Source organism: Protopterus annectens, chromosome 6.part0 (genome assembly GCF_019279795.1).
Source record: "Protopterus annectens isolate FY-2018-M chromosome 6.part0, PAN1.0, whole genome shotgun sequence".
Taxonomy (NCBI): Eukaryota; Metazoa; Chordata; order Ceratodontiformes; family Protopteridae; genus Protopterus; species Protopterus annectens.
The window spans coordinates 1,484,160,173-1,484,184,245 of NC_056737.1; the positions used below are offsets into that span (position 1 = coordinate 1,484,160,173).

General features: G+C 35.7%; 1 protein-coding gene across 2 annotated transcripts in view; it reads left to right on the forward strand.

Annotated features, from left to right (window-relative positions):
* KYNU (kynureninase) overlaps nt 1-24,073 on the forward strand; it is a 2,242,792-nt gene that overhangs the window by 707,999 nt on the left and 1,510,720 nt on the right. For both annotated transcript variants that reach the window (XM_044074971.1, XM_044074972.1), the window contains one exon: nt 8,439-8,559. In XM_044074971.1, the coding sequence (XP_043930906.1) occupies nt 8,439-8,559 (121 nt within the window). The remainder of the gene's footprint in view (nt 1-8,438; nt 8,560-24,073) is intronic.

The following is a 24,073-nucleotide window of genomic DNA, read 5'->3' on the forward strand; positions in this document are numbered from 1 at the left end:
CCAGGCAATGTCCATGTCAAGGACTATCAAACACAGACATGGCATGCATTGCAAAGCAATGGCCATACACAATGGTAACCAGGATGACAGGACAGTTCATACAATACCCATCTGTGTGGGACATTGCAGACACTACACCCCTGTACCACACTGCACACCATTGTCGCATGGTGTGATGTCAAGGATTACACCTCACCTAGCCTTGTACAGCCATCTCGCACAGCCAACCACTACACACCCATGAAGCGATGCACACATGCATGTCAGTACTGGCACCTTGTGTCTGCATGTGGGTACGATGCTCCTAACCACAGTCACACCCAGTATAACTTCAATTGGCATACCAACTGATGTCATACACATGCCCTAGCCCATAGAACCTCCGGATATCCCCTGCGGTGCATGTAGTACCTGAGCATTACTGCAGTGTGGCAAAATAAGTAGTTAGGAAGTGTATTTGTGGGCCTGGCAAAGTGTGGCAATGTGTCTGAGTCCCTTAGAGAGTGTGGTGGTGTTGACAATGACATCCGTTCATGTGGACAGCCATGTGTGCTACACCTAATGTATGTCTACTATATCTCTGTTGCAGATGTCAGTCACCAGCACACATATATGTTCTTACAGCACACCAACATGTCAGCTTTGTGGTGCATGGAGTAACTGCATGCACTTGTAATAGTAATGGCTAGTCAGTCAGGGGTTTGAACACCTGTACTGGTTGGTGTGTGACAGACGATGCTTAGGTTTTAGTCTCCAAGCCCTTCTCTGATGTACTTTGCCTCTGTCTGTCTGTCCCTCCCACACACACTCTGGTGGATGTGGAGTTGTACACCTGCTCAGCAGCAGCTTGTGTCTTTTAAGTGATGGTCATGATCAGGTGATGGCCTCTGCACCTATTGCAATCCTCCTCTAGCTGATTGAATGTGGAACAGCTGTGGTGATGTACCCATAGCCAATCGCATGGAAGCACAGCACAATATCTAGGAACATCATGTTGGTGTTTGCCCATGACAGTTGCTGTGAGTGGAACCTGGATCTGGTGTTTGATAAACAGCTTCACAGATATCTGGATATTCCTCAAACAACATACACAGTGGAAAATAGCCTAAAGACAGGAGGGTGATGTGCCAGACATGACTCTGCCAGTTTAACAAGTTGCGTGTGGGTAATAGCTATTCTGCATGTTTTAAACAATAAGAGACTCTGTTTGTTGTGATGGAGGCCCCCCCTGTATCTGGCATCTATGGACTACAGAGTGTGTGGATGGTGATAATGATTAGAGTTACTGCCATCGTATCCCCAGATTGGACATATGTCACATGAAACAGTGGATATGACAGTCACTCTGAGGCTGTTCATACCTGCAGTCACAAGTCCTCTACACTTTGTGTACAGATGTCATGCAATATATATATGTATTTTGCTCTCATTGCAAAATGTATGCCATCTGTTGTGTTGAGCTGATGGTCATATCTATGGCTGGGGACCTCCATCCCACTGTTTCCATTTGGGGGCTCATGGGTTTGTGACTGCCGAACACCCCTCCCCATCCAAGGTGTATCCTCCAACATGTCATATACTGACCCTGTACGCTGTCTTGTCTGCCATCCTACCCAACCTATCCTCCACGAGCATAACTACTCTCCTTCCCCCACATCCCACTCTGACCCTACGGAAACAAAAGGCCAATCAGTTCCTAGAACAACATTTGTCCCATACATAGCTGTCCATTTCACACACATGTCCACTGGACACATGTAACCTTTTTAATATGCATCACAACATATTCCAGTTGTCCTCACCCCTGTCTCTCAGGCACACGATCCTGGTATGCACGACTCCTAAAGGTTCCAGGTACATTGTGATGCAGACAACCCTATTGTACACACAACACTACTGGTCCCTCTATGGTTACCCCATTTACCTTTTTATGATGATGATGTTGCACACAGCACCATGCAAGAGTACTGTTCTCACATAATGATTGGACAGGAACTGTTTTGTTAATCTAAATACAATGCACAGAGTGATGTATTTGGCCAATGTACAAATGTTTGCTTATATTAATGACACATGTCTGTCTGAGGGAGTCTTGATATTACATAGGAAAACACCACTACATAATACAGGCATTGCTGGTGTTTCCCTTTTCATTCCTTTGTAATGCTTTGTTGTCACATGGGATGTTCTTGATATATCTATATATATGTATGTATCTATATCTGGACATAAACACACACACGTACATCTACATGATGGAATACATTTTCTATACTGTTGAATGACTGCACTGGATGATATGTTTGTGATAACATCCAATGTCTGTATATCTGCCATGGCTTAGTGGTAAATCATGTTAGCTGTGTGTGCAGGGTCCTGGTTTCGAGCCTTGCAGAGGCTGTTTATTTTGTTGCTGGGCAGAACAAGGCCATTGGATACAGAGTGATTAAGGCACATTAAAAAAGTTGTGAGTGGGTGTGCGTGGGTTTGCATGGAGCTAAGCAATGCTAACCTCTGGTTACAGTTTCTTACACTCAGTTAGCCTCTACATTGCTTCACCAGTGTAATACTCACATACCGGCAGCCAAACAGGCTTACATCCGCTTGCTCCCGCACTTGCAAATGCACTGCATTTGGTGTTTGTATGTAACACTCACACCCCTGGGTGGGAGTGAGGACTACGATATTACCTTGTGATGCTTATTACATCGGATTACGTGCCTACAGTATCGGGAATGGCTGCCCATTAGGCAAAAGCATGTCGTTTGATTGTACGGAATCTGCGGCTTGTCCAGAGCTTGATTCATATTATTGACGTGTTCCTCTTACAATCTGCACCTGTCTGGTTAATACATGGGAACTGACACTCTTCAATACAAAAAAGTAATTGGGTTTTGGAACCCACATCCTTTAGCCGAGTCATGCTACTGCATACCTAATATTCTATCATCTTTCTAAGGTTGTAAGTGAAATATGTGCTTTCTGTCCCTATCAAACATCACAAAAGATTGGGGACAAATAGCTGAATCAGGGACACATCATAACAACATCAGGGACACATTTAAGTTATTAGTGCTATTAACCTGACACATTGACAGACTCAGAGAATATGGATTCATACACATTTGTTGAGGTAAATGATGTTTATAACTCATTGTTGTCATTATTCATTACATGTAATTGACCACCTTTCCTCCAAAAGTCACTAGTTTTAGGAGGGATTAAGTGGGACAGAGTCAGAATTTGAGTTGAAACCAGGGACGTCTCTGGAAATCAGGGATAGTTCAGAGGTATGGTCCCTGTTTGTTCCCCCAATGTTTTTTGTCCTGTCCAGTGGATTTGCTCTTAGGGTTTGAGAGGTATGGGTGCAAGCTATGCCCATTTCAGAATATTACTTACATCCCGGGGGGGGGGGTCCTAATCTGACTACGCCAGCCAACACCTGCACGCCTAGGCCCATAATTGCATACCCATAGCTCCCCCACCTGCCCCTCCTCTACATCACTCATCCATACTGGTGATGCAGGTGGGGTATAAACACACCACTGCACACTGTCCACTCTCCACGTGTCGGGACACATGTCGTATGTTGTGTCGTCCCATGGGTTATCAGGCTTGCACAACCTACTGGTCCATGTACGTCTACAGCCTGCTTTGATGAATCATTACAGGGACTGACTTCTATGATCATTAATTTTTGGGTGTCCCACAAGGGACATTGATGTCTTTGTTTCAAGATTAGACCTGGCAGGTCTCTCCCACTAGTAGTATCCTGCCTGTGGTCTGGGAGGCAGTGGTGCCTTTACTTTTATTGTGTGTCTGTATGTCTCGGCGGCCTAGCTGGTGGTGGGGGTTGATGCTACGTATTATACGTTTGTTTATTGGACCCCTCTCCCCCATATGCACGGCCTGTGAGCATATGTAATTCGTAACTGCTGTATCATATGCTAGCTATATACATGTGTATATTTAAGGTCACACACACACATCTATATATATATATATATATATATATATATATATATATATATATATATATATATATATATACATTACGATATACCTGTATATATCTAACAACATATGGGTCTATGGATGTCTGCATATGTATATATCTATATGTGGGTATGTATATGTTGTCTGTCTCTGTATGTATGCATTTGTACTATGGAGAGGGAGAGGTTTATCTCTATGTCACTATGGGTAGATATACACACACATACCTCTACATATATACATCTACATCTGGTTATTATGTTCCTTGTCATATAGATTACACTTTGCTGCAGTGGGACTCGTAGTGGGTGTGGTTGCTCATTGGGCGACGCCACTGCCCAATGAACACATTTGCTTACATCCCTGGAGCTGTCCATATAGGCCCACATCAGCCAACACCTGCACAGCTAGACCCATAACTAGCTACCCATAGTTCCCCCACCTGCACTTCCTCTACAGCATCCATCCTTACTCTGGGTCCTGGTCAGTTCTGAACACACCACTACACGCTGCCCACTCTCTACTTCACAGGACCCATGTCATACAATTGTCTCGACCCATGGGTCATCAGGCTTTTCCACCCTTGTATTCCAGGTATCTATACATGCCAGCCAGAATGTTCGGTGTATCACCTTTTTTTGGTCATGTCAATTTTTGGGGTGTCCCGCAAGGGATGCTCCTGTCTGTGTTCCATGATTAGATTTCATGGGTGCACTTTGTACCCCCCCCCCCGGTTGTATCCTGCCTGTGGTCTGGGGAGCAGTGGGCTATTTACATTGTTTGCAGGTTTGTGTGTATGTTTCTCGTGTCCAGCTGGGTGGGGGTGGGGGGTGGAAGGTCATGCTACGTGTTTCATGTTTCTTGCTTGGGCCCCTCACTTCCACTGGCATAGCCTGTGAACATATGTCATTCTTGTGTGCTGTTTCCTATCATAGCTGTATATCTGTTTATAAATACGCACGCGCACACACACACACACACACACACACATATATATATATATATATATATATATATATATATATATATATATATATATATATATATATATATATATGTGTGTGTGTGTGTGTGTGTGTGTATACATACATATATATATATATATATATATATATATATATATATATATATATATATATATATATATATATATATATATATATATATATATATATATATATATATATATATATATATATATATATATATGTGTGTGTGTGTCTGTCAGGCAATGCATACCCCACTCAAACGCATTTACACATGCTTTGCGGTGTTTATATATGCTTAAACCTGCTTACTACTGCCTTATTCATTATGGCACTGACACTTTGCTCCAGTTAAATTTTAATTGTTATTTTGCAGGTCATAGAGTGGACAGATGTCGAAACATGTTCATGTACAGATTACTGATGGTAAATGGTATGTGATGCAGTGGGATTCGGAACGGGAAATCCTGTTCGTTAGGCGGTTGCTCTAGCCAATGCACTATTGCTGTGCTGCTTCATTTGCATATATACCCATATACCCATGACTCCTGGTTACCCAAACACCCACCCCAACACCTCCCTAACACTGCAGTCATCCATTCTCCAGTTGGATTCACGCTGTATCCAGACAACTACACATTGGCCACTCCCTACTCCTGTAGACCCATCCCATCTGTTGACTCACTACACGTATCCTCAGAACTCCCAAACTTTTAGTCCACAAACATTGGTGACATGAGTGACCAGAAGGACACTATTTACAATTTTTGGGTTGTCCCACATGGGACACGCATGTTTTTATGACAAGATTAGACTCTATACTTCATTACATCCTTACTCCTGTTAACATGGCACTACAATAAATTAATAAGTATGGCTATGTGGTAACGTATGTGTTACACATGACAGCCTAACTATGCACGTGTTCTCTGTATTTCTTTTACAAATAGACTGGTTTAGTAATTGGCGTTGCCGTAGCAGGCAGATCACAGGAATGATTCCATGTGTGAGAAAGTCCTCACATTTGATTTTTTTCAGCATAGCACTGACTTCGGACATTGTACACACTTCTGCGCTTTAGCAGTTTCGTCCCTTCCCTTTTATGCACAACCTATTATTCTATCTACTGTCAAGGTTTGTAAGGGCAAATTCATGTTGTCTGCAAATGGAATGAATATGTTACAGAGAATGTACTTCTACACATAGATGTCTGCATGTGTGAATGCATATACAACTGGTAACAAGCACACTGCCCATGACAAACTGGAACAAATGAATACAAGAACGACAAGCAGGAAAAAGTCTGAGTTCTGTTTTAATACAAAAGAATGAAGCACTTTTCATTTGCTTCCAAAGCAAACTTCTTCAGATTACAAATGCACCATACAACAAAATGCATTTAAATATAAACAGGTGATACTTTTTACATTCATAAGAATGATACTTTTTAAGTATTGAGCAATTCAAATGTATAATAGGGATATGGGAAATCTAATTGTGAAAGTTCTAGGGATGGGGCTCAACATTCCACTACGTGCTTGTGTGTTTACTACTTTGATTTTATTTCATTGTTCATGGACACTCTTGTATGCTTAGCATACATTTTGGTATCCATGGACACTGAATTACTGACTTACTATTAGTGGCGGGCTGTACTAGAAAGCATAGTAGGTTGTGCAACTGTCGGGGCATGTTTATGCCTCCGTAGAGCACTTGTACACGCCCCCTGCACTCACACACATTTCCTGTGCACGTCGAGGGTGCGGCACCACGCCCTCATACATATTCATATGGCGCTGCTGCACCATCTGTAGTGAGGATGCTCGGCGCAAGGCTAAAACCGTCCTTGCACCGAGCTTCTTGAATCCCGGGGATTGTCACTGACAATGGAAAATAAATCAGATCATAAGAATAGCTTTTCTTTTATTAAGGATAATGTATTTAATGTATTCCATTAGTGTAGAGAATGTCTAATAACAAACAGGTTTGCTGAAATATTTGCACAAACATTCAAGACCGGTCTGAAGAAATTCTCAAATGCCATATTGGAAACTGCTTTTTTTCTTTTAAAATACAATAGCATTCTGTATTTTACTATAGGACAGATAACTGCAGAACAGTGAATTGTACTGCAGAACAGACACCTGAGAGCTGTGAACTGTACTGCAGAGATGAAAATTGTACCACAGGATAGACAGTGCAGAACTGTGAATTGTACTACCTTACAGACACATGCAGAATTATGACTTGTACTACAGGACAGCCACCAGAAGAACTGTTTTGATTAAAAATATCAAAACCAGAGTGGACATGATGAAACCTAGACTGAACGTGCCTATTCAAAAGAAACAGTACTTACAAAATGTTCCAGCATGACAAATATACAAAACTGAGAATGTTCAATAAAGAAGATATGGAGTATTTCTAGGATATGCCTGACAGAATTTCAAAGAGGTGTCCAGATATTATTTTGAATAAAACAATTCTAATTTTCAAAGTTCAAGAACAGGTTCCAAGATGTTTTACAAGAGGCACTATAATAAATTGAGATCTTCATCAGCAATCGTTAAGGACACTGACAGTCCTAAAGAAACAAATCTGAATTTTGCAGTATGCAGTAATGATTGTGTTGATATGCTGATTATCGAAAATGGATTCATTTCCAGACTTGAATTTGTATTTATTTATTTACATTTGTTTAACGGGAAAGTCTGACTAGGCCAGAAGACCTTTTTTCAACAGAGACCCAGGAAGAAAAGCTCCACAGAAATATAAGCAAAATACAATAATTAGCTAGCACAATAGTATATATATAGTAAGATCTCATTAGTCACTACAAATAAGTATTCACTACTGCTTTCTAGTAGCTACAGGTTCAAAAAAGAAAATCCCACAACAAGCATTTCAGTAAAGATCACTGCGAGACTAATTAAAATTTCCTTTATAGATATATATATATATATATATATATATATATATATATATATATATATATATATTTAGGAGCAGAAGTAATTTTTGCTTGATTTCTCACAATCGGCTCTTGTATTATACTGATTTTCAGTTTTTCCAGGAAATTTACCTGGAAATCCCAAATTTGCATCTGTGATTTGATAAAACATAGGACTTTCATGGAATTTGGCATTTTTGTCAGATAACTAATTCACCACAAAATATATTTTTGCTCATATTTATTATTTATAATATTGTCAGCTTGCATTATGGAGTGTTCTCTGCCTAGAATCTGTTTTAATTTTCAATATATCTTGAAGCAGAAGAAACTTAATAGTGAAATCACTGTAATAACCTAAAGTTACATTTAAAAATCATGGGTATAGTTTCTGGATTTCATCTCGTGAGAAAATGAAATTTCCTTTTTTTTTTTTTTTTTTTTTAAATCAAAAATCAGGGTTCCTGATATAAGATTTAAACTATGTTATTTTCTGCTTCTTTCAGTTGATTCAGAACTGGTAGATAAAGACCAGAACTGTGTATACCTCTGTGGGAATTCACTTGGTCTCCAACCCAAAAAAGTCAAAGAATATATTGATGAAGAACTAGACAAATGGGCTAAAATGTAAGTTATGTTTATTGACATAATTTAAGAATATCGCAACACAATTGTTTTCTCTACTAAGTCTATATGTCTGTCACATCAGAAATGTCCATAAAAGTAATCATCTTAAGTTGCACAGTTAAATTTGATAGAGTGAATGTGTCCAAGTCTAAATTATTGCAATAGACAAAAAACACAATGGTATTTTGTGGCAATGCTTTAGATTGAGGTAACTTGTTGATAAGTGAACCACACTGATTTATACTGATATACTGCCTTATATACGATAACGTCCTTAACCAAGGTGGCAGTCCACACTGATTTATACTGATATACTGCCCTATATTTATGATAACTTCATGAACCAATGGTGGCAGTCTCTGTTTTGGCCTCTTATCCACCATGGCCATGAAGCCTCTCTTCCTGATGGCCGCACTTGTTCTTCCCTGTCTTCTGGCATCAAAGCAAGAAGGGTAGGAGTGCTGAGGTTGAAGAAATTCGTCTTATGAGGAGTAAAATATATTTTTTTAATACTAGTATCCCCCGACACCCTTCTTGACCAGCATGCTCAATGCAATGCTGTTTTTCCAAATGCTGACATAGACGCCCATTTCTGCACGATGCTAATACTCAGTAGGGTTGCAATCATTCCTTTGCTGGGCTTGTTTTCTGCTAATGCCTGTGAATAAGGAGTAAACTTCCATCCATTCCACAGAGCATCTCCTTGTAGTAAATCATATCTAAAACCCTCTTCTTGAGATTGTTAAACCAGCTAGCTGTCTAAACTCATACATCTCAGGCTGATTACACTTCTTCTCAACTGCTAACTGTTTCCATGTCAGATGACCAGTCATAATTTTGTGCTATGAAGCCAGGCCATTATATTGTAAAATTCAGTGTGAAATTTACTGTGAAAGGAACAGAATCATCATTATGCTGAAGGTTATTTGTGTTGCATTTTACATTTTTTCATTGATATATTTTTCTCTAAATTAAATGGCTATAGGACTTTTTTTTTCTTTTTCATACAAATATTTGTCATGTAGTAACTAAACAAAGGTAGATTGGTGTCCTCTCCAAGACTAGCATTTTGTCCTCTTTCCATCCCTAGGATTTTTCCCAGTGAGTATACTTCCTATGCCCAATTGACCAATTTGCTCTTCTGTCTGACTGAGATCTGGGAACATTTGGTTAGGGAAGGAACCCTATGGCCCATTATCCACCATGTTTATAGGATCTCATCAATTCACTTGTTCTCCAGAAAGGTGAGATTTTGGTGGTAGGCAGAAAGATAGCAAGTCTGATCCTCTACCATACTTCCAATGGTTCTCTACCATGGTTCCCACTCCCTAAAACCCAAAACCTGTTGTAGCTCCCTCAAGCTTCAGGTATTGATACTTCTTATGAGAAGGAGATGTGTAGCCAGACACAACTTTGTTAATAAAATGTAACTCAGCTCTGGGAATGTGCTTTGCAGACTTGTACTTCATAGGTTCAATGCTCAGCACTCCCTCAAGATGTCAATCAAACTACAGGCCAGAATAGCTTTCCCAGTCCTAGGATGGGTAAGCTGAAATTGCTCATGAACTTCCAGCCTCCTAACTTGGCTTCTGCAGCATTCATATCAGTAATTAAGGATGTGACATCTGGGTTGTAGTCAGGACTTTGTCCTTATGAAACATTGAGTTGACAACTATTTTTTTGTCTTATTGTCCATGTGTTGTCAGAATAGGGTCTTGGTCATGACTGTGTACCAAATAAGATGGGGATCAGAGTATGATAGAAGGAATACTTAGGCAATGATTTTAGACCTTTGAAATATAAAGAATAATTTGTGTTTTAAAACAATGCTTACGTAGTCTGCTGAAGTGGAGTCCACAAGTGGTTAAACCATATTTTTTCAGGATTTTAAATTTTCTTTTTCTTCAGTATCAATGACATCAGACAGTTGTCTTCCATGTGACAAAGCTAGCCACCATTTTTCAAAGCAGTTCCCATATAATCAACTGAATTGCATGCTTTTTTAGGAAGGTCTTTATAATCCCTGGAAGGAATCTGTCATCCTTTTTCTTATGCGGGTGTTATACTTTAGCATGAATTGTTTTTAACAGAGCTGCACTGTGTCATCAACACAGTCTGATTTGGAGAATGGAGAAAATGCAATGTTTAACCAGGTGTGAGCTAGTTAGAGGAGAAAACTTCAGCAAGTATTAATAAAGTGACCAAGGCTTTAGTAAGAAATCATTTATCCACTGCTGGCAGAACCTTAGACATAGGCATGTAGATTAACTTTTGACTTATCCAGATGGCACTAAAACTGACAATATGAATTAGACACAAAGGACAATTGTCACTAACCAACAAATAATATCAGTCTTAAAGAACTAAAGAAATTCTTAATTGCCACCAGTCTTCAGGAGTTTATGAAGAAATATTTTACATCTTGTATGTTGTCTTCCTAAATGAAGTTTATTGAGCAGTGCTGCAGTGGTAGCATTGTCACCTCACAGCAAGAGGTTCTCCGGTTCGATTCTTGGCTGGGCTGCCTTCTGTGTGGAGTCTGCATGTCCTTCATGCATTCGCTTTGGTTTCCTCTGAGTGCTCTGGTTTCCTCCCACATTACGAAGACATGCATCTGGAGCATTTCTCCCAGGGTCTCTACTGAAAATTGGCTTCGTTCCAAGTTAGGCTTTCCCAGTTAGCAAATGTTAAATAAATAACTAAAATAAAATAAAATAAATACTTTGTCACTGCCAGAGCAAGAGGATAAAAATGTTATTAGCAAAAGAAAAGAAAATTTCACAATTATTTCAGAAAGAACAAATTAAGGCTTTATTTATTAGAATTTGACTATCCTACCTATGATGGACATATATCTTATTATTATTACAGGTCTGTAATTTGCCTAATGTCTTTTGGTCTTCATGAAGCTTAACTTTCTTTGCCCTTTGCTGAAATATATGTGTACTCACATATCTATTGAAGGTTTTAGAGAGAGTGCCTTCTAAATTTACTAGTGATGTTGGGGTGCGTATCTATCATTTTCTTTTCCTGTTTACTGAGGTCATAAAGTCAACTACATTTTTGCAAACATTTGCCCTTTCACTATTTTTTTTTTTTCAAATTGAGATTCTCAAACAGGAAAGAGATTTAATGACCACAAAAATAAGGCACAGGTCCAAACTCAGAAGGTTGATAATGGGATGCATGAAAATAGTCCAGTTAGACTGAGCCTCTACCCAAGTTTTCAAACCTAAATAAATATATAAGCAACAAACAGTTACTTTATCATGACCTGGTTTGTGTTCTGATCAGAAATATCAATGGAATTTCTGAAAATTTAGTCTAAATCTTCACCAAGTGCAGGGATTTTTGTGGATATATATTAAGTCAATAAATAAATGGAAATGCAGTGAACTTCAAAAAGCAGAAGATATAGGCAACAGTAAACCACATTATCACTATAAAACCCAAAATCATTTTTGCCCACTAAACCCACTCATAGGGGCACCACATCTCTAAAGATAGTATCCCTGAAACTTCATAGCCTTGGATAAAAAGAAACTTTCTTACTCCCACGATTCTGTGATATTGCTTTATAGCACTAACTGTTTCCTGATTAAAATGGTAGTCAACTTGGAGCTCTGGAAATCCACATCACCCTTAACAGACACACTTATTACTTCATTGCTAGCTATATGTCCCCATTAATGTCTTGCAAAGATCATGGAAACTTCCTTAATATTACTGAGAGGCTAAATATCAAAACAAATACCTTTTGGCAAATGGACTTCGGTTACCCAAGCATTGGCGAGTACACTTACACCTCTAACCGCTAAAAATGGATATGCTGAGAGATTCCTGGATTTTGTTAATATCAATGCACTGGACAACATTGTAAAACTACCCTATAGAGGTTCTAATATCCCTGACCTGGTCCTTAACAACTTAGCATTTGTCTGGATCCCACCACGTATCTCCTCATCCCTGGTTAAATCTGACCACAAATCAGATACCTTCTTTGTCAGACTTAAAGGTTCCACCTCTACCCCAAATGAAGCCATCTTTAGGGACTCCAAGACATACTTACCTCATTTTGTAGAAGACCCATGCAAAATTCCCAACAATCCCAACAAATAGACACAACCGAGGTGGCTGCCACATTCAACTCCGATTTTTCAAAACATCTAAACAGTTGCATAGAAAAGTTGGTGTCTGTCTATCCTAAATAAAAGATTACATCTAGAAATAAGCCTCTCTGATAGAACTCCCGGATTAATAAACGTTATAACAGGAGAAGGAAAATAATGCAAAGTCGTAGGATCTCCACATCCCCCTACCTGAAAACCACAATGAAACATGCTCATAAGGAACAAAAAAGCACTATCGTAACACATAAAACCAAGTTCAAACACAAGGCCACTACAAGTACCAACAAACCTTCACGTCTTTCTTCAATTAAGTCAAGAAATTAAGGAATAAGATTTAACAATGCACTGTGTGCACCCAAAATAATATAACAATTGCGGTTCCACGGATGAAGTCAATATATTAGCAAATAAATTTAGTGTACATGTTACTCCATCTGCCCACATTTTTGCATCCTATACCCCAGATAAAGTTTTAGAACCCATGTCAAATTCTAAAGTTAATGTTTTTGTAGGATGCAATAACATGCTAAGCTGCATTCTTATCAACAATAGGCATGCACTATCCAAGTCTGTACTTAAACTGTTCAACCTTTGACTATCCATAGGACTTGCCCCTGATACCTAGAAAACAGCCACTGTAACTCCCTCATACAAGGGTGGCCCTCAACAGACCCAGGAATTATAGACCCATCATTTTTATCAGCCTCATATGTAAAGCATTGAAACATGCTATAGCAGAACTCATGTGTGCAGTCATAAGCAACTTAACTACTCTTGACCTCTCACTGTTTCCTTTTTAAAGGTCATGCCCTGTCTATGTACAGTACCTAGCAAACTGTTTAGACAAAGTTACAGGTGCTGTGAACTGTGGTGACTGTGTGGCAAAGGCTTTTGGCACTATCCCCTATGTTCGCATTATTGAATAGTTAGACAAACCTAGTGTAATCCCTTGCATTGACTGCTGGATTGCAAACCAATCTCAAACATTAAAAGTCACTGGCACCCTCTCTCACCAAAAAAGTGTAACTAGTGACATACTTCAAGGATTAATGATGGTCAGCTCCTATTTGAAATTTATCATGGAGACATCTAAACCAATATTCCTGAAGTGCACATGAACAAGATTGCCAATGTCGGCATGTTGGGCATTGTTATCAGTGCATCAGTTGATATTAAATGGCTCCAAAAAGGGCTAGAGTATGCATATAGTTGGTGTACTGAATACAGTCTCATTCTAATTCCAAAAAAATTTAGCATAGTAGTGTTCAGCAAAACAAAAGCTGTTACAACCTCTTAGGTTATAAGAGGTCCACATCTTAAAATGAAATACTGTCAAAAGAGACCTTTGGTATTAACAACTCCAAGCACATCACTGCAAAGGTCCAATTTTATCAAAAAAAAGATGAAAGACCTTAAATTCTTTAACTACCTTCATAGACTAGCGCACTTCTCCTATACTCAGTAGCCTATCAGCTACTTTCAAGCCATGAAAGAACAAATCCTATTTGATCTGCCATTTCTTTGTAAAACCGGTAGCTCTAGAAACATCCATACTACAGACATAAATTTACATCAACAAATAAATGAGACTTGCTGGAAGGATAGGCTCCTAGCTCAGCGTATTTCCAGACAATGGAATAAATGGCCACTACAAGTTAAGCAAAGTACTACTTTACCTTTGAGGCTAGTCTTGTTTATTGAATGACTAGATGCAAATTCACACCGGTGTTAGCATGCCCAACCCTACCTGATTTTTAACTGTCTTCTATTGGTAGACCTTTTATGGTCTCCATAATTGCTTGCCTAGTAATTTCCTATGATCCTATGTATTCCATGTTTGTTCAACATACAGGATATGTACCTTCATTTGTTATATTATAATAAACAGAGTGAATATTGCATATTATAACTTAACCCTGCACTTTTCATTTCTGATACATGTTACTACTAATTTAATTATTAGAAATATTCCTTCCCTGCCTTCCATATACTCCATCTCTTTTAACTTATTCAGTATTTTTGTAAACAACTATTGAAAAATGGAGCTTGCTTTTTCCCTGGGTCCCCACTGAAAATGGGCTTATACCTAATCAGACTTTCCCAGTAATCAAATGTCAATAAATCATCATCAAGTAATCCATTTTCTTGACAACTTGGAAATGTGTACACCTCTCCTATGTATCCCAGTTTCCCCATCATATATGCTTATATCAGATAAACTTTAATTTTCTGTATATGTCATTTAGAATTATTACTTTGTACTTGCTAATCTCATTATATATTCTAATACATCCTTCCACTGCCCTCCTGCTACTTTTATCTACACAAACTTAGCCCTCATTATACTTATCTTTTGCTTAGAGAAATGCTTCACACCCCCCTAATGTTTACAGTTTCCCCAAATCTTTTATTTATCTTTCCTCAATACTAATTCTACTTTACTTAACTCTTTCTCAGCTATATAAATCATTCCTAAACCTGCACTTTGTTCTTAGCCATTATATCGAAAACGGCATCATATGTCATAAATACTGGAATTCTTACCCCACCTCTCATTTTCATTCGCTCATTTAAGCTCTGTCCTATCATTGTATTACAAGCGCATTCATAACAATTGTAAAAAAGTCTCCATTCACTGTATACCTTTTTTTACTGCCATTTTAATACAAACTTTCACCAATTTTTCCATTACCTATTACTTTATTTATTGTAATATTATATACTGAATAAATCAAGTTTTCCACCTTTCATCCAATCCATACTCTCAAATAATTTCCAACATGTAGTCATGTTCTATAGTATCGGATGTTTTTCTCCAGATCACAGCCAAATTTATTACACTTGCTTCTTTCTCACATAATGCAGTCAAATACTTCTTTGATTATAATCAATTTAATCCTTAAATCTCTTCCCTCCAGCCCCTAGATCCCTTCAACAGCACTTCCATTATTACTTTTCGAAATATCCTACATAATATTAATATTTACAAAACTTATGTCAGTGATCTCCAGGATTTTTTTTTTTTATTTTCCCCATGTTTTTAAAAATATATCTTATTACTCCTTCATACACCTCTCTGTCCTTTGTTAACTGTTTGAACCACTCATTCATACATTCCACTGTTGCATTACAAAAATTTCAATAAAGTCTATACCTAGTCCATCTGTTCCTGGTGCACTAACCATATTTTATTCACTTAACACTTCATCTAACTCATCTCAACTTACTTTTTCTCTAACTTATGTATTGTTGCCATACTAATTCCCCAATTTATTTTTGTTTTTATCATTTTTGTACTTAATAATTCCCTCATATGTTCAACTACAAATCAAATACTTCACTTGTGCGCATAATAGCTTTTATTTTATTTATACACCATACATGTCACTCTTCCAGCCTCTACCTTGATTTTCTTAACAAAAGCAGTGCCCCCTATTCCCATTCAAAAATGTTTTGACTTTTTTCCATACCTGTTATTTTTTCCTAGACTATTATTATTAGTAGTAGTACACAGGTAGCTCTCCTTTCTCCAGTGTATATAAAGCTTTTTCATATTTCTGTATGCCACTTGCATACTCATCTTTTTACTTTCTGCAAAAGTCCATTTTGGTCTTCATACCATGTATTTTATACTTCTCCTTTTGAGTTGTTCAGCAGAATTACCACATTTCATAAAAAGGCCATTTAATATCTTCTGAAGCTTTTCCATGTTACTAATTTTCCTCAGTAGTCTCTTTATACCCTTATCTTCTGAAATTCATGGTTCATTATTTCACATCTCAACCCATTTATCCTCATGGTCAGAAAAATACACCTCGTTCTCCCCCGTATGTCATTTAAACCCTACCATTCTGTTTCTGTCTTTGTATTCATATGTCCATGTCCATAGGCATAGACTTTCTCCTTCCCCAGCTGTAGTTTTCTACACTTTATTATATTTCTACACATCTTCATATCTTGATTTATCTTCCCTACATATTTTTTTCAGGATACAGTTAAAGTTCCCAATCACTGTTATACTCATTTTAACTAATATATACTTATTTCATCAAGCACACTTTTTTATGTCAGTCTATGCATATAGCACAATTGTTCTGTACATTTTCTCACCATATCTGACATTACAAACATGCATCACTCAGAGATAGTTACCTTGACATCTAATAGTTTAAGCGGTTAATTCTAAAGCAATATTCCTATGCTTGAACAATGGTCTTTTCCAAAACTTCAATTTTCTTTCCACAGAACTTTTTCATCTGTTTTTTTATTTTATACATTATCAAAAAAATCTAGTATCTTCTAAGTGTATTATGTCAGCAGGTTGCTCCTGACACAATTTCAGTGCTATTTTGCCATTTTAATTCACTCTGAAGGCTGTTAATATTTGATGCCAATAATTTAAAGTCGCACTTCCCACTTCTTTATAGATTCATAAGTTCACAGGTAAGTACTAAAGTAGCTGCCATCATGGGCCATTTTAATCCTAGCCAGTTTCCTTTTTGTGCTCAAATTAACCTATTCCCATTTGGTTAAAGATTGGCCTTACCCATCCCATGGTCAATAATTATATATTACCTCTAATTAGAATAATTGGGATCATACCATAGATAATTTCAGGGGACCCATGTATGGGATAAAACATTAAGGAGCTGCCTTTTTTTCCATTTGTAGTACAGGGGGTAGTTGTGGTATAAATTTTCTTTTTCCTATCCCTTGATCCATGTTGTGATTGAACGTGGACAGGGATGAACTTTATTTTATATTGATGGGCAGTCTGCTCCAGTGGAGTGGTATCCTCTGCAAGACAATAGCTGTTGCTCCAAAATGCTCTGCTGGTGTTGCCATTTGACTTGCTGATGTGCAGTAAATCCATCAGTTTTGGGTCAGAGGATGCTTTGTATGTCCGACAAGTCATCTCTTAGCAGTCTGCAGGATACCGAATATAGTAACATGGTTCTGAGTTAATCCATGTAAGACATTGTTTAGGCTGTGTGCCCTTTTAGTAAAGTATCTCTGTGGATGTTACAGTTGTTTCATGCATCTGGATAGGTGCACGCCTTAGCAACAATATAGTCAACGTCCTTTTCCTGTAATAAAAAAAACTTGTTTCCAATAGTGTTACTTGATTCTACTAACCCCTTCTGCTTCACATCACTTTTATCTTGGCTTACATTTCCTATATATTTTGGGTTTGTACATTATACTGTTTTGTTTGTATTATCTTCATTATATAACACAGTTTACCTTGTATTCTCCATTTCATTCTGTTCTTCCTTATGCAACTCGCATGCAACATTTTCAACAAACTCAACATTTTCATGTACAATATGTTCCCCACCATGCAGTTGTTTAATCATTTTCAGTAGATTCAAATATTAATTCACAGTCAGATCAGAAGTGACTCCCCTTGCATCCGCTGAAAAGGGGGGCATATTTTCCCAGTCAGACTTACCTGTAATCAAATGGAGATAAATAAATAAAAAAAAATAAATAAATACATAAATAAATAAATAAAGTGGCACCTTCCCCTCATTTTCTGCGAGTCGTTTTGCTGCCTTTAATTGAATGTCTACTTTCTCTACACTGCAAGCATCTCTTTAGGGAAACCTGCAACAAATGATCATCAGGAAAAAAAAAAACATCTCAGGTTGTCCTCTGTAATATTCCAATCCTTTTTTTGCATTTAACAAAATAACACTGGACAAATCTTCATTTTACCATCATATATATCAGATGTAACCCAAACCTCCCATGCCCCATTCCATAAATGTCTTTCATAATTTTTAATTTCGAAACCGGTTTGGCATTTCAGTTCAAATTGTTCCCATAACTTTTGCTCTGTCACATCTATAGCCCTGTATTTGTTATTTTTATTTATTTATTTTACATTAGTTTACCAGGAAAGTCTGACTGCGACAGAACCCATTTTCAGTGGAGGCCCAGGGAGAAACGTTCCAGACGCATGTCTTTGGAGTGTGGGAAGAAACCGGATCACCCAGAGAAAACCCAAGTGAATGCAGGGAGGACATGCAGAGTCTGCAAAAAAGGCACTCCAGCTGAGAATTGAACCTGAGAACCTCTTGCTGTGAGGCAACAATACTAACTGCCTCACCACTGCACTGCATATTGAGCTTCATTTACTTGGGTACATAACAAATGGTTATTAGTTCACGCTTTTTATTTTGCTGTGTACTATAAACTGTTGTGCTGTAATGCTAAGACCACATCTGAGTTGTATGTGGATGCTTATTGAGAAGGAAACATTTTAGCCACATAATAAGCTAAAAAATATGTCCATGCCAAAATTCTAAGTGGAAACTTATTGAGAAGTACATAGTTCATTGATGTAGAAAACAACAAATTGAAACTGATGTGATAAACTTTCTGAGAAGCAAAGTGAATGCTGCAGAGATTCTTTTTCCAAACAGGTTTATTGTTTTAACATATAAGAGAAATATCATAACAATTTTATACAAGTAATTAAAAATAGGTATTATTATAATATTCAACAAAACAACTAAAGTATTTACAAAGACATCCACTACAATCAGATCAATTAATTAAACTAAAATACCATGCTATTGAAATTAAAATTTTTTAACAAATTTTGTAAATTATCCCATACAATAAAATAAGATGTTTTTCTATTTGTTCTAGTCCTAATTGTGTTTATTTCCATATGGCACACTATATTCATAACATTTTTAAATTCATTAAACGAAGGAGGTGTATCTGAAATCCAATTTCTAGTTATTATTTTCCTAGCCACTGCTAGAATAGACCATAACAAGGGAAGCTTAACCTTTTAACACTTTGAGGTACAGGTGTGTTCAATAATATAAGAGATTTAGAAATAATGAAATTATCTGTGAAAAGAGCCTGCAAAAATTCATTAATTGACTTCCAGTATTCTTTCAATTTTATACAGTCATAAAACATATGAGCCCAGTCAGCATTAATTTCTACATTACATCTCTTACATAGATTATCTTTATTATTTATTTTATTCATCATCAAAGGTGTATAAAAAGATCTATGTAAAAATTTCCATGTATAAAGTCTCCAGACAATGGAAGACGTAGTTCTATAAGCAGATTCCAATATATATTGTTTATCTTGTTGATTTGGTGGGTCCCCATTAATAGAAGTGAAATAATTCCAGTATGAATATACACTGTAAAAAGTTTCTTGTCTGATAACATTATGTATGTATGAAAGTTTACCTTTATCAGAAACTTTATGTTGTAAATTTAATATCAAGTAATCAATCAGTGTTGGAATAGATTCTTTAACAATTATAGACATTAAATCTATTTTATTAATGAGATGTTGTCTAAAGGTCTGAACCTCTAACCAGCAAGTTTCTCTTAGATCAAATTCTTGTTTTAAGAAATCTAGATTTTTAACTTTATTATCAGATATCAACTGATACCAGTACTTTAGATCATTATCTATAGCTAAATGAGTTCCTTCAGAAGTAGATGACAAAAGCATACCCTGAGTATACATTATAGGAAATACAATAAAATTCCATTCCCTATACTTAGGGTGCATGAATATAAAGTTACGATAACTAATAATAATATTTAATGGGTAACAAACCATATGTTTAGGTGTAATAGGAGAAGTACAAAATTCCTTTAGTAACCATAACATGGAGTTATTTACAATCATATTTTTATGTGTTAAGGAGATTTTCATGAAGTGTATACTAATTAGCTCCCAATAATCTTTCCATTTTGTGACATATGACTGATCTATTAATAAAGTAATAACTTTTACAATAGAAGAGATAGTATATAAATTAAAGTCTGGAAAAGAAATACCCCTTGAGACCAGCTATTAGTATGTTTCTTTAATGCAATCCTAGGTCTATTAGGTGCCCATAAGAAATTTAACATTATTGTGTTCAGTTTCTTGATAATTATTTTTGTAGGTGGAAGTATTATTGATTGTATTAAGTATAAAATCTTGGGGAATATTATCATTTTAATAATTGTAAGTCTCTCCTCCATAGTAAAAAACATATTATTCCAGGTATTAAAAAGATTTTGTATATTAAGAAAACAGGTATTATAAGTATTATATATAATAGATTTAATATCTTTAGATAGTATTATACCTAAATAAGTTATCTGACCTGAATTGGGTACATATTTAGTAAAATCACTAATGAGAATATTTTTTGGTGTATATATAGGTAGTATTTTAGTTTTTTCTTCATTGAATATTAAACCAGAAATACTTTTAAAATTCATCATGTTATCAAATAGAGACTGTATAGAAGAATTAGATCCTGCTGATGTAATTAGAACATCATCTGCAAAATGTTGAATTTTGGATGTTGTATTTTCATCTATTTCAAAACCCTCTATGTCAGTACTGTTTCTGATCAAATTAGCCCAAGGCTCCATTACTAAAGTGAATAATAGTGGAGAAAGTGGACATCCTTGTTTTGTATCTTTAAGAATGGGTATTTTTTGTGAAACATATGTTCCTACCTTAATATAAGCCAACGTTCCTTTGTATAAATGTTCAATTAGATTTACAAATGCATCAGAGATGTTTGTGCACTTCATTAAGGTAAACAGATAGTCCCAACTTACTGAATCAAATGCTGAACTTATATCAAGACTAATAAGTGTTAAATCTTTCTTTTTCCTATTTGCAAAATCTATTAATGTTAAAGTTCTTCTTATATTATCAAAAGTATTTCTATTTACAATGAAGCCTGTCTGATCTATATCTATAATGCCGGGAATGATTGTTTTCAATCTATCAGCAAAGATATTCATAAACATTTTATAATCAACATTAAGTAATGAGATGGGCCGATATGAAGAACATCTAGTTGTATCTTTATTAGGTTTTAAAATTAGCAAAATAAATGTATATTGCCAAGATGGGGGGGTTATTAACTCAGTTTGGGCCAAAATAAAAACCTTATGTATTAATGAATATGTATTTTTAGAAAGGATTTTATATATATCTGGTATAATACCATCATTACCCAGTGCTTTGTTTGATTTAAGCTTATTTATTTGTGTAATAACTTCTGTATATGAAATACTCTTGTCCAATAGTTTAATCTGTTGTTTATTAAGCTTTTTATTCATATTTGTGGTTATAAACTCCTTTATTTTATCTTTAGGTTCCATGTTAATATTATTATGGTTTATTTTGTGAAAGTGATTTCTAAATTCATCTAGTATTTCTGGTATACTAGAAACATTCTTCTTTTTCCTTAGAGAAAAGATTTCTTTGATATGGTTTTGTTTATTCAGCATTTTTGTTTTATTTTTAAGTCTATGTAAGTATTTGGGGCTTATTGAATAAGACAAAAACTTGTATTTCTCTAAAGTTATTTTAACTTTATGAGTTAAAATTTCTTTGTATTTCTCATTTAGTTTGTTTATTTCTTCAATAACTTTCTTGTCCATAATATTTTCTTTATTATTATGTTTATAAGAGTCTAATTTACTTTGAATATCTAACAATTCCTTATCCCAAGATTTCCTTTTATTATTATACCATCTGATACTTTGTCCATATAGATATGATTTTAAGGCATCCCAAACATAAACAATGGAGACTTCAGGAGTGTTATTTATGTCTAAAAAATGTTTTACTTCTGAAAGTATATATTCTTTTTTGTCTTTTAGTTAAGTTAAGTATGCTGGTATCCTTTTGATCTGAACATTATGAGTATTTTTTATCATGAATTCAAAAACAATTGAATTATGATCAGATATAGAACATGAAATGATTTTAGAATTAATTAAATCTGTTACCATCTGGTTAGAAATAAAGACCCTATATATTTTTGAATAAGTTTTGTATATGTTAGAAAAAAAGGTGTATGGTAATGATTTTGAATCTATCTGATTATTCATATCATTCAAATGATAAGAATTAGCAAAATCCTTTAAATGTTTTGCATTAGATGTAATTCTTCTCTTTCCTATAGTGGTAGTATCACTTTCATGTAGTATACAATTAAAGTCACCAGCTAAAATAATATCTCCTATAGAGAATGATATGATCTTATCAAGATGATGTTTCACTGTATTAATACCAATTCCAGGTATCCAATATACATTAATTAAAGTGTAAGTCTTCCCATTAATTTGTATTGTAACCATACAAAACATTCCTTTGTCATCCTGATAAGACTTAATGGTTTTAGGAATGGGCATACTTTTATTCCATAAAATAGCCACTCCTCTTTTTTCTGAGTGTGCTCTGAACTAACCAATACTGTATACTTATTAGTGGCTAGTTTATCAATATCTTTTTTCAAGAGATGGGTTTCTTGCAGGAAGACTAGATTGGCCTTGTGTAGATTAATGTATCTTATTAGGCTTGCCCTTTTACACGGATTATTCAATCCATTAATGTTTAAAGAAATTCCTTTTAAAGATGTCATTTGGCATTTTTAAAACTTAAGAATCTTATGATCAAAATAACAAATAACAAGATAAGTAATGTTACATCTCCTCCTTTAGGTGTACCTTTAAATATAGCTGTATTTATTGAATCTCTTATGGGATTTCGTATAGGATTCAATTTTGTTTGTAGTGACAATGAATGTATAAAATATATTGTGAATGTCAAAACTATATACAAATAACAATGAACAAGTGAAAATAATATAAGGATTAAACCTTGCATCCAGCCTGGAGTTATAAACTCCAACTTAGAGTAGTATTTACCACTCAAGTTAACCCCCTACCCTAAGCAGCAGTACGTCAGCTACCACCTTATCAATTTAATACTAGTTATATTTAACTGAAGTTAACAGTTTTCAATTCAATTATCTAGCAAGACAAGACTACACATTTGGTAAAACAGCATCATATAAACTAAAATAAACCTTTTTTTTTTTTTTTTTAAAACTGTTCATACTACTATATACATCCATGTAATATAAAACACTTGTATTCAAATAGCATTCAAATAATCTTGATGTTAGAAATCAAGAGGAGAGAAAATAAGTTCTAACATTCATTTAAATCAAAAACTTTGGCTAATATGATTCAGACATTACATATATTAGGATGCATCTATTTTCTGTCATGTAAATACAGTTAACAGCTTCCAAAAAAAACCTTGAATTGCTTGTATATGAGCATTTACTCAAACTCATTATTGCCAATAGAATAAAATATTGTATTCATAAAAATTGTTATAAATCATACTTCATAGTTAAGCAGATTCTCAGAAACATTTACATACATATCTATATACACACACACATACACACATACACACACACACACACACACACACACACACATATATATATATACACATGCATACACACACACACACACACACACACACACACACACACACACACACACACACACACACACATACACACA